The 14,067-nt window shown below is 43.2% G+C and overlaps 1 protein-coding gene across 1 annotated transcript in view; it reads left to right on the top strand.

Moving 5' to 3' along the window:
- The first annotated feature begins 13,324 nt into the window (after positions 1-13,324).
- TNFRSF11B (TNF receptor superfamily member 11b) overlaps positions 13,325-14,067 on the top strand; it is a 29,961-nt gene continuing 29,218 nt past the window's right edge. Inside the window, exon 1 of the mRNA XM_047073800.1 lies at positions 13,325-13,476. Coding sequence (XP_046929756.1) covers positions 13,447-13,476 — 30 coding nt within the window. The 5' untranslated portion in view covers positions 13,325-13,446. The remainder of the gene's footprint in view (positions 13,477-14,067) is intronic.

Genomic DNA, 14,067 nt, shown 5'->3' with positions numbered 1-14,067 from the left:
AACAGGCTCCAGGCTCTGAGCCATCAGCCCAGAGCCCGACGCGGGGCTCGAACTCACGGACCGCGAGATCGTGACCTGGCTGAAGTCGGACGCTTAACCGACTGCGCCACCCAGGCGCCCCACAGAGCCCCTCTCTTTCAGGAAGCCTTTCCGGGTGCCTCCAATCCCATTTCAAATGCATCCTTCATGCCCCCTAAACTGTTAAAGACTTCATACCACGTTCACATCAGTATGCCATCTGACCTCGTGCAGCACTTCCTTCCTGTAATTTTTTAAAAAGCATGTGTAACCGCATAAGCCAAGTTCTGATTAAGAGACCAAGTAATAAATTCCCAGAAGACAAGGAAGACACATGGACATCGGTGTTTGGTCAGTTTCCACGGTGCTCGGTGCAGGGCTGAACACACTGTAGGCACTCTCGGACACGTGTTCCAACTGATTTCACTGCCAGGGTTGCCAGATTTTCTAATTTGAATGTCTAGTTTATACTTTTAAACAGGTGGCACAGTCTCTGGAACTATAAAATCTCTCCATTCAATGGCCTAGACAACCACGTCACACAGCCCAAGGTACAATCATTCTCAAGTAAGACACCAGTGAATTTGATTATAGATAACCGCTGAGGTTTGTGGAGAGCTTACTGCTTGCTAGGCATTGCTCTAAGCGACTGGCATATATTTGCCCATTTAATGCTCAGAAAAATTCTAACAGGTAAATAATATTATTAGCTTCTCCATTGTACAGATGGAGAAACTGAGACACAGACAAATGAAAGGGTGTAGAGCAAGGCAGCAAGGTTTCAAATCCTAGCAGTGCAGTTTCAGAGCCAGGGCTGAGCTCTTGTTTTTCACCTAAAAGGGTCCCACATGACTTGACCATAGTCGCTACTAAACTGCCAGATCTTCATTCTTTGCTATCTGAACTTTATCTTCCATGGTGTTATGAATTTTTTTTTATTTTAGAGAGCGTGAGCAGGGGAGAGGGGCAGAGAGAGAGAAATGGAGAGAGAGAATCTTAGGCAGGCTCCATGCTTAGCATGGAGTCTGATGCAGGGTTTGATCCCACTACCCTGGGATCATGACCTGCATGGAAACAAGAATCGGACGCTCAACTGACTGAGCCACCCAGGTGCGCCTCATGGGTTGTTTTTGTTTTTTGTTTTTGTTTTTTTTTTTAATTTTTTTTTTCAACGTTTATTCATTTTTGGGACAGAGAGAGACAGAGCATGAACGGGGGAGGGGCAGAGAGAGAGGGAGACACAGAATCAGAAACAGGCTCCAGGCTCCGAGCCATCAGCCCAGAGCCAGACGCGGGGCTCGAACTCACGGACCGCGAGATCGTGACCTGGCTGAAGTCGGACGCTTAACCGACTGCGCCACCCAGGCGCCCCTGTTTTTTGTTTTTAAAGGTGACCAAAACCCCTTCTTTCACTCTTCTCACTGTGAATGCCCCTTGTGACTTATGCTTTTGTATTCCTTTCACCTCCCTACTTCCAACAACCACTAAAGGAGGAGCAGAGTCTCCTTCAGATGTAAACTGTGGTAAGTACCAGGTTGTTAGGAAACCCAGGAGCTACTGAATCAGTCACTGTTTGCTGCTCCCTCTAACAAATATCTCTTTGAGATTCTAGAATGACTCAATCACACATCCCACACCTGCCAAATAGAATCAGCTACCCTGAGATCTGAGCTGTTCTGAGTGTACACAATTTCAAAGGGCAAGCCCATTTATAGTCTCAGTCAATAAAATGATGCACTAGGGAGGAGAAAACAACTCTCATCTATTAAACATCGAAAATTCAGGACAGGCATCTTAGACAAAAACCCAGGAAATATAAATATTGAAATATGACAAATGATAATACAACGATATTATTCTTAACCAAGGTACATCTCTTTAAAACTGAGCAGAAAAGAGTTTCATCACATTCCAAATCAATCTCCCTCCTGGAGTCAGAAGCCAGGAAGCTTCTAAAATTCAATGCAAAACATAGGTGAGCCCATGTACATATTTTTGGCCAGAAGTCCCACAGCCTTTGTGAATTTGAAAGTCCCAGCTGTGAGGCTTGCTCTTGACAAGAAAGCATCCCTGCTGCACTATTGACTGGAGTTAGACCCACTAAGTCGCCATTTCTAGGTCCAGCCTTTGGTTCCACTGTGCCAATTCCTGCCAAGTGGCCAGGTTTCGAAGTTCAAGAGTGCTTTTACCTCTACTGAACTCCTTCCAGCAGAAGCAACATGTCTTTTGAGAGAAGAAATCAAAGCACAGATAATGTCCTTCTTACTGGGACCCAAAAGGTGACCTTAACTGTTTTTGGTTTTCATTGCTCCCACCTGCCTAATTCTCACTGACTGCCATGTGGCGCCCACGGAAATATGAACCTTCAAAGGCCATTTCACGTACGTGAGGAGAAACGGTAGTGACAGAATTTGGGTTGTTTTTCGTTCACACATTGTTTATATTCTTCCAGAGCCAAACTCCATCCTTTTTCTCCTGTATTCTGAGCTACTTCCTGCACACAACTCTTTCCCCTGTCCACTCCCTTGCTCTGGGTTCTTGTTATTATGTCTGTAATTTATTTTAGAATATTTCAGCACAGTGTGATGTTATATACACATTAGTCAGGTTAATCTACCCCCTACAGGTAGACAGTTGACTTAACTAGGATTCCTACATTCTGAGAGGTGAGTTAGCATTTCAAGAGAAGGTCCATATTCCAGCAATTCAGCTCTATCCATCTCCTGGCACCACCAGACTCTGTTATTTAGTATGATGGTGGAAAAATGGGCTCTTATTTGGTGAAATCATGGATATTCAAGGCCCTGGATTGGCTAAAACATGCATTCTTAGTGGGAGCAATATATCCCACAAGCAGACAAAATTTGTTGGGGGGGGGCCTGAAAAAAGTCTGAGATTTTGCAATGATTTTATGTTTCTTTGGAGAAACATAGGCACAACCCTACCTGAAAAAATCTTTTACCTTGGTATTTAATTTCTTTCTTTAAATTAAGTTAAATTAAAGTTTTCTCCTTTGGGGGCAATAATGAAAAAATAAGTGGGGAAACACTGGGCTAAAGTATTTTGGCCCCCTCTATACCCTTGTAGGAAGATAGAATGTAGCCAGTTCTTTGCTCTTTCTTTTTAGAACTGGTGAATATGATAGCCGTGGGTTTGTCTGTATATGGCCTTTATTATATTGAGATACTTCCATTCTATACCTAATTTGTTGAGAGTTTTTATCATGAAAAGATGCAGAATTGTGTCAAATGCTTTTTCTATAGCTATTGCAATTATCAAGTGGTTTTTATCTTTCTTTGTATTAATGTGGTTTATTAATTTGCATTAGTCAAAACATTCTGGCATCCCAGGGATAAATCCCACTTGATCATGGTGTAAGATCCTTTTAATATGCTGTTGAATTCAGTTTGCTAATATTCTGTTGAGGATTTTTGCATCAATTTTTATTAGGGTTATTGGCCTATACTTTTCTTGCAGTGTCCTTGTCTGACTTTGATATCAGGGTAATGCTATATAATATAATAAGTTTGGAAGAGTTCCTTTCTTTTCAATTTTTTTTTCAAGAATTTGAGAAGGATTGGTATTAATTCTTCTTTAAATGCTTGGTATAATTACCTGTAAAGCCATCTAGTTCTGGGCTTGTATTTTTTATTACTGATTTGATCTCCTTACTAGTGATTGGTCTGTTTAGACTTTCTATTTCTTCTTGATTTGGCCTTAGCGATTGTTTGCTTCTAAGAATTTTTCCATTTTTTTCTAGGTTGTCCAGTTTATTGGCATATAGTTGTCCAGCATAGACTCTTATAATCCTTTGTATTTCTTTGGTATAAGTTGTCATCCTCAATGGTTCAACTTTTCTTTAGGATCAGGAACAAGACAAAAGATGCCCAATCTCACCACTCCTTGTCAACATAGGACTGGATGTTCTAGCATCAACAATTAAGAAAAAGAAATAAATAGGATATAAACTGGAAAGGAAGAAGTAAAATGATCTCTGTTTGCAGATGATATGATCTTATATATAGAAACCCCTACAGAGTCCACCAAAAATCTGTGAGAACTAACAAATAAATTCAGTAAAGTTGCAAGATACAAAATAAATACACAAAAATCAATTTCATTTTATACCCAAGCGATGAACTATCTGAAAAAGAAATTACAAAAGCAATCTCCTTTTCAATAGCACCAAAAACAATAAAATATTTAGGAATAAATTATTTTTAGATCCGTGCCCTAGGTTTGATCCCTGAGCAGTGCTGTATCCTTGTGGCTGCATCCTCCCACTGGATATTGTCACATTTGCTTCAGGTCAACCTATAATACAAATTGTGCTTAGAAGATCAAATATTTGATGAGATCTGAGCCTTCGTTAAAGTATAAATTCATGGGGCACCTGGGTGGCTCAGTTCATTAAGCAACCGACTTTGGCCCAGGTCATGATCTCTTGGTTCATGGATCTGAGCCCCCTGTTGGTCTCTGTGCTGACAGCTCAGAGCCTGGAGCCTGCTTCAGACTCCATGCCTCCCTCTCTGCCCCTCCCTCACTCATGCTCTATCTTTCTCTCTCTCAAAAATAAATAAACATTAAAAAAAATTGTTTTTATAGTATAAATTCATATTATGTGACCATTGAGGGTCTTCTTGCTTATAAATATCTGTATATAGCAGATTCTGATCTAAGAAGAAAAGATAACCCTCATCTACTTTTAACTGTTGGCTGTTACTGATACACCAAATACCTAATTTTTCTGCAGGACAAAATTTACTTCTAGCTTTAGAAAATCCTCAAATTTATTATAAGCAGCAGAGCTAGTAGTTAAGAGCACAGGCTCTAGAATTAGACAATCTGGACTCAAATCCATTCATTAGCTGGTGATCTTGTGCAAGTTTCTTAAACTCTCAGAGCCTTAGCCCTCTTTTTAGTAAAATAGGAAGAATAATAGTGTCTGTACCATGGAAGTTAATAAATAGAAGACACTTAGCACAGTATCTTAAAAATTGTAGACACTAAAAAAATGCTGCCATTATTATTATTATTATCATTATTATTTATATTACCATTACTTTGAGGAACAATTAAACCTCAAGTATCTAGAAAAATATGTAGAAACTTGAACAAATGTGAAAGTTTAGGTACTCAGCATAAATGCTTCTTTTTGCATATTTGCTTCTTTTGCCATTTAGTTCTCTTGTTTCCTTCTTACATCTTAGTCACTTACTCCAAACATAGGACACAAGGAAATGTCTTTATTAGTAGTATTGGAAATTTACATAGCACTTTAACACTAATGAGCTCTTCCACATATGTTATCTGATTCTCCTGGTATCCTTAGGAAGTACGTATAGATACATTAGGTAACTAGAATATTCATTTTACAGACTATAAAATTAGAGGCTCAGAGAAACTAAATGATGTGACTGAAGACAGCTGGATATAAATGATGAAGCTAAGGAGTTATGTCCCCTCCTTGGGCTGCTGAGAACAACAGATACTCTGTTATAGTCTGTTGAGATTTTTTGTTCCTTTTTCCCAACTTCCCCACCCAGAAATATCAGAAATTTGGCACAACCTTTGACAGACATTGCAACAAGGAAATTGTGATGTGTGTTGTAAGCTCAGAAAGCCTTGACATATGTTTTCCTCTGCTCAAGTGGGCGGGGTATACTTTTTAATGTAATTGAGCTCTTTTATTAAAAGCCTGTATCAAAGAATGTACATCTCAGGACCTAAGGGTTTGATGATGATTGTCCTGGTGACAACTACCTTCCTATTTCCTGTGGTCCTCTTGCTTCCTTTCTAGCGCATTACCACCACCAAAAACAATCCTTTTGCATGTATGTCAAATCACTTCACTCACATCCTGAGATAGGCCAGTGGCTTCCCTGCCCTTCAACTGAAGTGCTCAATCCTCCCTGGGTATTGTATGAAAGCGATGAATCATGGGAATCTACCCTCGAAACCAAGAGCACACTGTATAACACTGTATGTTAGCTAACTTGACAATAAATTGTATTTAAAAAAATAAAAATTAAAAAAAAAAAGTGCTCAGTCCTTACTCTGATCCTTTTGACTCTGCATGGTGTGGCCCTGCCCACCTCTCTGGCCACATAGGGTTTAAATCTCCCTCTTCTTCCCTTAGCTCTAGCCCACTGACATTTCTCATCTGGGGCACCCCACTTATCCTTCTCTTGATCCGGAAGACTTTCACCCCACCTCATGGAATAGACCTCATCATTCCACTATCTGATCAGAAGTTGCTTTTTCAGAGGGTTCTTCCCTAAGGAGAACTCGGTGAAAGCAGCCCCTTCTTAGCTAAGCACCATTGTACCAACTTACATTATGGGCTTCAACCCTCTTACCACTCTCTGCAATTGGCTCATCCGCCATCCAAAGAATTTATTTCCAGGTTTACTTCATTACTCTCTCACCCTAACTTCACAGGAAACTTCAAATGTGTGGGAACTGTTTTTGTCTATATCAGGGGTACAATGTCTGGCAGCTACTAGGTACTAAGTAAATATTTGTTGTATAAATGAAGATAAGTTACTTTATTTGTACTGAAATAGATTTCCTTTCTCGGTTTTCTCAATGGTATCCCTTCAGCTGAATATTAAATAATTACCTTCTGCCCTTTAGATTGTATTCACCTAAAGAGACTCCTTTAGGCTAAACGTTTCACAGGCAAACTCTGGTTTCAGGAAGCATTTCTCTCTTGCAGGCTAGTTTCTCTGAAGACTATCTCACCAAAAGCTTTATTTCTAAAGGTTTGTTTTAGTTAAAGGAGGGGAGTTTCCCAGGTAGAAGCACCTAATTGACTATTAAGAGAATAGTTCTAAGAGTTCTTATCTATCATATTTGTATGAGCCAGGTGCAGACAAATTACAGGGAGGTTGGGGAAGGGGGAAAATCTTTGCATTGACACTACAGGTGACCAAATTTCCTGAAGAATTTTTGAAGAGGAACTCTGAGTGCGTATGCAGTATTCCCTAACCCTCTTCAGATATAAACATTTATTTGTTCAGCCTCCCAGTGAGTAGTTGTTTGGGATATGCATCCCTGTTTAATTAAGGAACCAATTTCTTGGGAATGAGTAGGCACTGGATGTATATCTGAGTTTCAGGAAACCCTAGTTGAAGTGACTAGAACAACTGGCAGATAAAGGTCAAAGTATTTATAAACAGGAGTTATGTCCCTTCCTTGGACTGCCGAGAACAACAGATACTCTGTAATAGTCTGTTGAGATTTTTTGTTCCTTTTTCCCAACTTCCCCACCCAGAGATATTAGGAATTTGGCACAACCTTTGACAGAAATTTCAATGAGGAAATTGTGATTTGTGTTGTATGTGCAGAAAGGCTTGACATATGTTTTCCTCTGCTCAAGTGGGCAGGGTACAGTCTTTAGTGTAATTGAGTTCTTCTATTAAAAACCTTTATCAAAGAGTGCACAAGATTTCCTCCCAGCTAGCGGCTTCCTGACCTCATACAGTCAGAGAAACCAGAACCATAAATGGGTGATGTGTTTTATAAGATGTTGTAGGCATAACTATGGAGGCTATTTCATTAGATGGAAGAGGGGGAGAGTCCAGAGAAGGAGGAAAAAAGAAATGTAAGAGAGAGAAAAAGATTGACCTTACAGTTATATATCTATAACAGTAATTGAGACTTGTGGCAAAAGTCTAACTTCCCTGGAAACTTAAGCATGGGGTTGTGTCAAGAAAGAGGAAGGTAGACCTATGTGGCTAAGGACTGAATTGCATTTCCCCCAATTCATAGTTTGGAGTTCCAACCACCAACGTAGCTGCATTTGGACATAGGACTTTTAGGAGCTAATTAAGATTAAATGAGGTCCTGAGAGCGGAGCTCTAGTCCAATGTGATTGGTGGCCTTTTAAGAAGAAGAAGAGAGATAGCTCTCTGAACAGGTACCAAGAAGAGGTTATACGAGCACACCGTGAGATGGTGGGCCACATACAAGCCAGGAAAGAGGGCTCAACAGAAGCTGGCACCTTGATCTTGGACTTTCAGGCTCCAGAACTATAAGAAAATAAATGCCTGTTGCTTAAGCCATCCAGTCTATGGCATTCTTATATGGCAGCTCGAGCGGACTAAGACATGTTTCTACCCTCCACTTCTTGATGTGCTGATAGCAGTTGCTGAGCACTGAATTGTGAATGAGGCAGCTCTCCTCATAGATCTCATTTTGAAAGATCCAGTTTCCCGCTCAAAATGTGCAGGGCTCCTTCCAATGCCAGGGATAGGGGGTACAGGCAATAGTATTAACTGGTTTTACTGATCCCCCCCCAAAAGTGGTAAGATTAATATTAAGAATAGTGACGTATTTGGGACACAATTTGGCAGCAGCTTTTGTAAAGGGGTGGGGGAGGTCTGAGGTGAAATGGAGATTTACCCTCCATTCTAGATGTGTCCATACTATTTGAATTTTTACCACCTGCAGGGATTTAAAAGGTTGAAACCTAGTTAAATTGATACAAATACTTGTGCACGTGTGCTGTGATTTTTCGTGTCAGAGGACTTCTTCTTGAGTGTCTATGTTTGGACCTAGAACCCTAAGAAGTTGGTAGGGAGAAGTTCAAAGAATTCCACCTCATGGCAGCTGTATTGATCATGTCACTTTCATGCCTAAAAGCCCTCTGTGCTTCCCACGGTCCTTTGGAAAAATGCAAAAATCGATGACACTTTGCAGCCCGACCACTGTCCACTCACCTCTCCAATCTCACCCAGTTCACACGATGCTTTGCCTTCTGTGTGTCAGCCATACTGGGCCACTTCAGGTTCTTTTAAATCGCACCCTGTTTCCTCCCGTCTCCAGGTCAGTTGGCCCCTGGCCTCCCTGCTCAAATGCTCTCCTTCCTACACCACCTTCTTAGCACTGATTAATACACATTTTGTTGTTTAAAATCATACTGGGTCAGGTGCTCCTGCTCTAACTTATTTCTTCCCATGTAGCACACCGTCCTATTTATATTTATGCATTCGTGTGATTCTTTGCCAGTTTTCATCGAAAGGGTGATTACAATCGAATGAGTGACAATGTTGGTGTCACACCACTGAGTAGGGGATGTGACAGTAATGGCTACTGACACCGGGTCTGACACTGCCAAGCAGACCCTTAAGTAACTGATGACTTACTCAGAAAGTGCTTTTGGTCCTCAACCTTGCTTTTTCATACATTATTTATTGCAAAGCAAATACACGTTCTCTTCTGTACATAGTTTATAACACCTTAAAAGTCAAATAGCTTTTGTCTAGAATATTAACATTCTGAAAATCATGTGTGTTAGTGAAGAAATTGGCAAACATTAATAAGACAAAAGAAAATCAATAGGCAGGCTAGCTGCATCGTATTTCTCCTCCTTTCCTTCTGTTCTTTCTCCTGTGAAATCAGAAAGGGCTTCATTTTAATAGCAATGAAATAACAAGGAATATGTTTCTCTTCTCCAAGTTAATAACCTTTCATTTACATAACTCAGAACTAGTCTTTCCAATTTTCAGATGAGGGAACTTAGGCACAAGATGATCTAGACACTTGATTAGTCACTTCAGAGCCCACGGCATTCCTGGTCTCCCAGATGACCTAAATCAATTCCCGTCCTAAGTTTCAGGCATTTCCATTATGATGATGGTTAAAGTGGCCTTCTGTAGCAGGTGCTTTGATGCTGTGCTAAAGAGATGAAGTGTTTTCCTCACGGGAGCTCCCACTATGCGGGCACTGTTTCTTAGGAGTGGCAGAAATGAAGGCAGGGGCAATCAGAAATACAGGCAGTGAAGGGGCGCCTGGGTGGCTCAGTCGGTTAAGCATTTGACTTCGGCTCAGGTCATGATCTTACGGTTCATGGGTTCAGGCCCCACGTTGGGCTCTGTGTTGACAGCTCAGAGCCTGGAGCCTGCCTCAGATTCTGTGTCTCCCTCTCTCTCTGCCCCTCCCCCCCTCACACTCTGTCTCTCTCTGTCTCTCAAAAATAAATGTTTAAAAAAAAAAAAGAAAATACAGGCAGTGAAAATGTGTGCAACATGGGGCCTAAGTCAAAGGGTTCAGGCAAGAGAAGATGAGAGTTATCTGAAGAGATGTCACCTAGAAAGTCAGCATCAGACATAATCTCGTGACCAAAAACAGAAGGTTAAATTTACGGGACACTCCATTTAATGTCACCAGTGGCCTCTGCCCATGAGGGATCCATCACAGGAAGATGAATGTAGTCTGCCAAGTTACTGTTCGTTCAAACGTCCCCCCTTGGGTTCAGACCCAACTCCCTGGGTCCATTCCAGCTCAAGCTTCAGATGAACTCTGGCTTCAGAGTGTTCAGGGCCTGCTGCCCATAGCAGTGGGTCACATGGGATCAGCCAGATTGCTCCGGGAATATAACAAACGAGATGACCAATAACTCAGTGTCTGTCTGTTTCCTGTCAGTCAGTGATTAATAAATGATCCGGAGTCAGGCCCTGAAATATGCATACAACAGGCAACACAAGGTCGATTTTGTGATTCTAACCAAATGGTGCCCCAACTTTTCTCAAGATTACAGGTAATTATACCTCCCCCCACACCAGCTGCCACCATTGCTATTCCCGTTACTATTATTTATAGTAATTCCCCATAGTTATAGGGAGCCAGACGCTGAGCTTTAAAGCTTCAAGGAATATCACAAGAAGATACATGATTTTGGCTGTCAGGAGTTTATAATCTTAACTCACCCTGTGCTCATATAAATGTACCAATGAGAACCTCAGATAAGAAGAAGAATAATAGCTGGCAGGTAATGAGCACTTCCTATGTGCCAGGCACCATTTTGAATGCTTTACATGTTTTATCCAATTTAATCCTCATTAACAACCTTTGTAATGCTCCGAAGTAGGTGAGATTTTTATCCTCATTATACAGATACAGGAACAAAACAGAAACACAAATAGGTTAGGGAAAACTTGCCTGAGACCACAGAACTGGGATGTAGCAGAACTGGGGTTCAAGGTGAGGGGTCTGGCTCCAAAGATCAGTTCTTAGATGTTGCTAGAAAAGTCATAGCTGTAATTTAGTAAATATTTCCTATAAGTCAGGCATTTTGCTAAGTTATCTTACATGCATTACTCTATGTGATGCTCACCACGAGTGAGTAACCTCCTTTATGTAAGACCTGTTGCATGCTTTCGTTTGTTCCCTCTTACATTTCTGTAATATCAGTATTATTTTTATCCTACAGATGAGCTTAGAGAGACCTGGAACTTCCCCACAGTTAACACTGCAGAACTCAATCCTTGATCAGTTTTCTCCAAGGTTTGGCTCCTGCATATTGGCATTATATTTCAAGAAAAACGCCTTAAAGGGGCGCCTGGGTGGTTCAGTCGGTTAAACGTATGACTTCAGTTCAAGTCATGATCTCCTGGTTCTGAGATCGAGCCGCACATCAGGCTCTTTCTGTGCTGTCAGTGTGCAGAACCAACCTCGAATCTTCTGTCTCTGCCCCTCCCCAGCTCGAGGTCTCTCTCTCTCTCTCTCAAAAAATAAATCAACTTAAAAAAATGCCTTCAAATAATATCCTAGACAAACATCACCTTAATAAAAACAATAATATTGTCGTTTATAGAGTGGCTTCCTACTGACATTTGAATGTATTTGAGTCCCACGGTAAGTCTGTGTTAGTTGCACAGGCCGTAGACGTCAAAACCGAAGTTCCAGGGGCGCCTGGGTGGCGCAGTCGGTTAAGCGTCCGACTTCAGCCAGGTCACGATCTCACGGTCCGGGAGTTCGAGCCCCGCGTCAGGCTCTGGGCTGATGGCTCAGAGCCTGGAGCCTGTTTCCGATTCTGTGTCTCCCTCTCTCTCTGCCCCTCCCCCGTTCATGCTCTGTCTCTCTCTGTCCCAAAAATAAATAAATGTTGAAAAAAAAATTTAAAACAACAACAACAACAAAAAAACCCCGAAGTTCCAAAGTTGAGATCTGAGATCACAGGACTTTGTCCTCACTCACTGATCTTCATTTATTCATAGTTCACTTAAGAAACCATCATGATGTTATGCTCCAGCACTGGGGAGACAAAGCTGAACAAGACAAGACCCTCTGCCCTCTGTCTTTTGATTCACAGACCAGAAGAGTTGCCATTTTCATCCTGTATGTTCTACTCTGTGGATCCTCTTTGAACTTCTGGTAGAAGGGCCTCCATTTGAAGGGGCAGATGCTCTGATCCCTGTGGGCAGTATTTACCCCTAGGGGGCTCCTTTTGTGAGTCATCCCCTTCCATCCTGGAACTCTGGCAGAGAGTAGAATTTGCCCATTTCACGAAAGCTATCAGGGAACACTTGGTCCTGATGGGGAAGCCGGCTCTGAAGTGATGTTTTCAGCACCTGGTGAAACCCTGGGAATCCGTGAACTGCAGGACCCCTCAGGACCGGACTAACTTTCAGACAGCTTGTGGGAGTCAGTGAGGAAGACAAGAGCCCTTTACGCAAGCACCAAACTTCTTTCAACAGCTTGGGGGTAGTGGAACGACCTTGGAGAGGTAATTCCGGAATTCCAGTACTTAGGATACTAAGGCAGCAAGAGCCCTTTGATGATGACGGTGTTGATGAGGAAAACAGTGGCCAAGGTATCCCACAGCCTGCCAAGCTTTTTCCTGTCTTAGGCGGGAAGTTTTTCCTCTGCTGATTCTCTCTGGCCCGAACTACCCCAGACAGCAAGAAGTGCATGGGAGGAAGGCCCCAGCTCTAGAACCAGGCAGAAGTTAGAGACGGTCCTTCCGCATGGTCTGTGCAACCTTGGAGATTCAGGACCGCTCCCAACAGGGCCCTGGGAGTGCGGTGCGTAGAGGAGAGGCCTTGTTACCGGAGCTCTCAGAACCCGCAGAGAGAGGGCCCGGACGGGAGGGGATCAAGTGTGGGGGACGCACGCCTGGCTGCGCCCCGATCTCGGCTGGGGCGGCCGTTCAGGGCGGACGAGAAGGGTACCGCGGCCCCCGGCGTGCGCCCGGCCCTCCCGCCGCCGGTGGCTGCTGCCAGGAGGCCGCCCGCTGGCGGGAAGCGGCCAGGAAACCTCAGGGCCGCGCGGAGACAGCGGCCTCCTTGTTTCGCAGCCTGGTGGCTTCTTCTTTTTTTTTTTTTTTTTCCCCTGGGAGGGCCAGACATCCCCGCCCCACCCCCAGCCCCCACCCCTCCCGGCGGTTCTCCGCCCTGGCTCTGAAAGCGTTAACCCCGGAGCTCTGCGCACACCCCACGGCTCCCGCCCAAGTTCCTAAAAAAGAAAGGTGCAGAGTTGGGTCCAGATAGAGAATGGATGATCAAAGCCAAGCCGGTACTTCCTGTCGCCCGGACGCTATATATAACGTGATGAGTGCACGGGCTGCAGAGACGCACAGGAGCGCTCGCCCAGCCGCCGCCGCCGCCGCCGCCGCCCAGAGCCTGAGGTTTCCCGGGGACCGCAATGAACCGGCTGCTGTGCTGCGCCCTCGTGGTAAGTTCCCGCCCGGGACATGGGCGCCTGGGAGCCCGCCCGCCCGCTGCTCTCCGACCTCCCCGCGGCCCGACGGGCCCCCCAGCTCAACGCCTCCCGGTCCCAGGAAAGATCTGGGCTCAGGTTGGAAAGGGGGACCTTCCTGGAGAGCTCATCGCGTGGCTCCTAGGGTGTCCCTTTGCCCTGGAAAGTTCCTGCTGGGTTTATGGAAGGGAGAGAAGAGTTCTAGACCTCTTTCGTTTGAATGATCTGTATCATTATATTTACTTTCTTCATTGCAGCTTATTTGACGCCCTCAAGGCGTTCATACCATCTTTGCTTAGTTAGTTGGATATTATTATCATTATCGTTAGTATTAAAGTAGCCCCTTAGAAGCAGAGTAAGGAGATGGCAGTCCTTTTAAAACTATTATAACTAAAATAATATTTGGATGCAGTGAACACAATAGGGTACATGATCAGGCTCATTCCCTACTTAAGCAAATGTTATGGGAAATTTTGCATAAGTGGCACCAGAGAAAAGATCATACATACATATGTATGCACACATACACACACACATTTCATAACTATGCGATTTAACATTCCAATA

The sequence above is a fragment of the Lynx rufus genome, unplaced genomic scaffold (assembly GCF_022079265.1).
Source record: "Lynx rufus isolate CCGP_SWC_20201006 ecotype Redwood Valley unplaced genomic scaffold, mLynRuf1.p SCAF_12, whole genome shotgun sequence".
Classification (NCBI taxonomy): Eukaryota; Metazoa; Chordata; class Mammalia; order Carnivora; family Felidae; genus Lynx; species Lynx rufus.
This window is presented reverse-complemented; position numbering and strand designations above follow the sequence as displayed.